The 3699-nt window shown below is 36.0% G+C and overlaps 1 protein-coding gene across 2 annotated transcripts in view; it reads left to right on the top strand.

Annotated features, from left to right (window-relative positions):
* LOC144957924 (glycerophosphocholine cholinephosphodiesterase ENPP6-like) overlaps positions 1 to 793 on the top strand; it is a 34814-nt gene extending 34021 nt beyond the window's left edge. For both annotated transcript variants that reach the window (XM_078889481.1, XM_078889480.1), the window contains exon 10: positions 424 to 793. In XM_078889481.1, the coding sequence (XP_078745607.1) occupies positions 424 to 662 (239 nt within the window). In that variant the 3' untranslated portion in view covers positions 663 to 793. The remainder of the gene's footprint in view (positions 1 to 423) is intronic.
* Positions 794 to 3699: the final 2906 nt, after the last annotated feature.

The following is a 3699-nucleotide window of genomic DNA, read 5'->3' as shown; positions in this document are numbered from 1 at the left end:
CGAACCTGTGCGTGCGCGTTGGGAACAAATTTCGAATTACAAAACACAAGAGTATAATAAATCTTTCTTTCTACCCCTCTGTCGATTTAAAAAATGATCTCTGAATTAAAGACATAAACAAAAATACTGAAATGATACTTCTTTTTATTATTATTATTATTAATGTAATTTTTGTAAAATTTAACGCTTGATTATCTCACGAAACCAATTATCGATTTGATATAATTACGCGTTGCTATTTTAAGGTGAGTGGTAGAATAATACAAAGTGATACTAGACTGCTAGAAAGTTATAAACAAAAATTGTATTTTGTTCTTTTTTTTAAAAAAAGTTGTTATATTCATTTTTGTTTATGACTTTTGGTCGAATAATACTGACTATTTGATCTGATTTCCTTTTTTTTTTGTCAATTGTGTCGCACAGATTTCAAGGCAGGGTCATCAGTCAAGTCCATTCGCTCCGTTGACCTCTACAACGTTATATGTGACATCGTAGGCATCACCCCTATGGCGAATAATGGAACAATCCAACACATGACCCCACTGCTGGCTTCCTCCGTGGCCTCTAACATGTGTAGTCAAACTATTTCTTTTCAAAATATTTTGTTGTTAGTTTTTGTCAGCATTTTAATATGCATATTTGGGAGGGATTTTCACTTTTAAAGTTATTTGTTTTCCTTTAAGTCATTCACCCCCAAACCCACCCCCCACAAAACAAAACCAAACAAAAATAAATAAATCAGAAAACAAAAACAAATCAATCAAAACAAAGAAAAAAAAAGGAAAAAAAAGAAACAAAACAAAAACAAACAATCAAACAAACAAAAACAATAATGAAACGTAAAAAAAAAAGAAACAAACCAACCTGAGTGAGAGACCTCGATGGTAGACTGCTAGGTGCCACGTTTTTATCATAAAATTCAAGCTACACTTAGCGTGCTAATGCACAAAATGAGTGAAAATGATGGTAAAATGTTTGTGATATTACATTTTATCAACCTACCAGTAAAAGAGACTTGGTGATATTGATATTAACAAGTTAACGAAATCGACGTCGAACGCCAAAGACGAACAAGAAAGCCCGCATCTCTTACGTCTTCTTACGCCACCAACAACTACGACAAATGCTACTTGTACCCATCGTGTGGTGACGTGAGAAGACAGATCCGGGCCTTTTTGCTTGTCGTTCGTCGTTCAATGTCGATTTCGATAACCTTCTATTGATGTTGAGAGAATATTGATATCAAAATAAAAGTGTCTGAGGCATGGTTGGGAGCAGGATAGACAACTCTGTAAATAACTCTTTCAATAAAAGATTCTATTGGTTACCTCCCGTTAACCAGTAATTTGCCCCTTTCCCACCTCCCAAAGATGGTTAAGACAAAGCTGCCGTATTTGAATTTTCAAAAATTCGTAGTTTCTGTGCGAAAAAAAAAAGACGTATCACCATAAAAAGCTTTAGAAATAAATAATTTGCTCTCAGCATGATAAAAAAAGTGCATCCTAGACCTAAATATAGAATCTTTAGAATCAAACTTTCCTTTTTAGTATGATCCATCCATAATCCATCCACCCATCCATCCATCCATCCAGGCGGACGGACGGATTGACAGATAGACAGATGGGCAGACAGACAAACAGAGAGACAGACATACATACAAAACACACACTCACACAGATTAATGTGTTATTGACATAGATGTAATCAATATTTTTCATATATTTCTATCTGGCACTGTACCATACGCGACTGTCCAGATTTTTGCTTTGCAGTGAGTGCATAGAACACTCACTAAGACAACTCTGTAATGACTCGTTCACGTGTTTAATTTTATGAGTTAGGTCCCATCAATTGAAACACTCAAAGAGATTTCAATTTGTTTTTCATTATACTACTACTACTACTACTACAACTACTACTACTACTACTACTACTACTACTACTACTACTACTACTACTACTACTACTACTACTACTACTACTACTACTACTACTACTACTACTACTCTACTACACTACTACTACTACTACTACTCTACTACTACTACTACTACTACTACTACTACTACTACTACTACTGCTGCTACTACTACTACTACTACTACTACTACTACTACTACTACTACTACTACTACTACTATTATTATTATCATTATTATTATTATTATTATTATTATTATTATTATTATTATTATTATTATTATTACTATTAATAATAATAGTAGTAGTAGTAATAGTAGTAGTAGTAGTAGTAGTAGTAGTAGTAGTAGTAGTAGTAGTAGTAGTAGTAGTAGTAGTAGTAGTAGTAGTAGTAATATATTGACCCTAGCGTTGAATTAGGGGGGAAATTACTCGACATAAATCATTCCTCGTATTTATAAAATTATGGTTATAGGCACTTACGAATGTCGTGAGAATGCTAAGGTTAAGAATACGCGAAACTGGCAACTTGTACTGTGTGTGCGATAGGGAAGTTTGATTCCATCTGCCTGCCGTGTTGGGGAGAAATGCAAAAAGCATCGAGCACGAAAGAAATTTCCAAAAAGTTAAGCTCGAGCATCGCAGAGAAACAATTCTCAAAGGACGGTCATTAGAGGATGATCGGATTGTCAGTCCGCGTGAAAACGTATCGCTTACGTCTTTGAAGGCAGAGATCGTGAATAGGATTCAATAGTCTGGTGTCACATCCGCCCAGCAACGAGCAGCTTGGTTCTAAACAAAGAAAATCGGTATAATTTTTATTCTTCATGCTGGCTACAATTTTTTCACATGTCATGTGATCAGAATGTGTAAAAGTCAAAACATGATCCGATTTACGAGTATAATGTTTTTCTCCTCTGGATACACTTTTATGCTCGTCGGAGAAGTATTTCATAAGGGCGTCCGCCATTGTTCCGATAGTTTAGAGCCAGTTACTGAGTTACTATGCGTCATTACGAGGGAAGTGACGTCACTACTTTTGAAGCGGATTTCTTTCTAAGTGTTTTTGCTTTCTTTTTTCTTTCATTATTTGTCTGATTATAATTGCAGATCTTGCCACTCTAGCCATTCTCACCCAAAGAGCTGTGTCAGCGATACTTTTCTGGCTTAAATGAAGTCAATGTCGCATCGCTTTTACTGATTTCGTGGCGTTAAACGTATGATTTAGTATGTCAACCTAAAATAAGTCCGCTTGTAAAGGGTTAAGTCTATACGCTGCCAACCAAACCATTCGTCAAGATTTATGGACCAATCCGAGAGAAAAGGGGTTTTGGCCAGGATTACCACCAAATTGTCCTGTTGCCTGCCACACGGGTTAAGTAAAGTGTCGATTTTTTTTTTTTGGCGGTTAATGAGCTCGATAGGGCCATTAATTATGATTACATCTGGCTGGCTGGATAGGTTGTGTGTTGTGTTGTCGTGAGAGGTCGGTGAGAGGTGGTGAGTGGCGAGCCGTGCGTGACATGTTAGGGGGTGGGTTAGAGATTAAAGAGGAACAACGGGGACGAGTCCAACATGTTACGGAGAGAGGTAAACTGTCGTTGAGATTCACATTCGAGAAGGTCATGAGTTCGAGTCTTAAAAGATACACAAAACAACTCTCCTCAAAAGGAAAAAAATTAATGAAAAGAAAGAAAGTTCTCGATATACAATTAAAAAACAAAAAAAAAAAAAAACCAAAAAACCAAACAAACAAACAAACAAAAGAAACAACAACAA

This window comes from Berghia stephanieae, chromosome 12 (genome assembly GCF_034508935.2).
Source record: "Berghia stephanieae isolate SIO BIC M18660-M18661 chromosome 12, UCSD_Bste_1.3, whole genome shotgun sequence".
Classification (NCBI taxonomy): domain Eukaryota; kingdom Metazoa; phylum Mollusca; class Gastropoda; order Nudibranchia; family Aeolidiidae; genus Berghia; species Berghia stephanieae.
The sequence above is the reverse complement of the archived record's forward strand: the minus strand, read 5'-3'. Positions and strand labels throughout refer to the sequence as shown.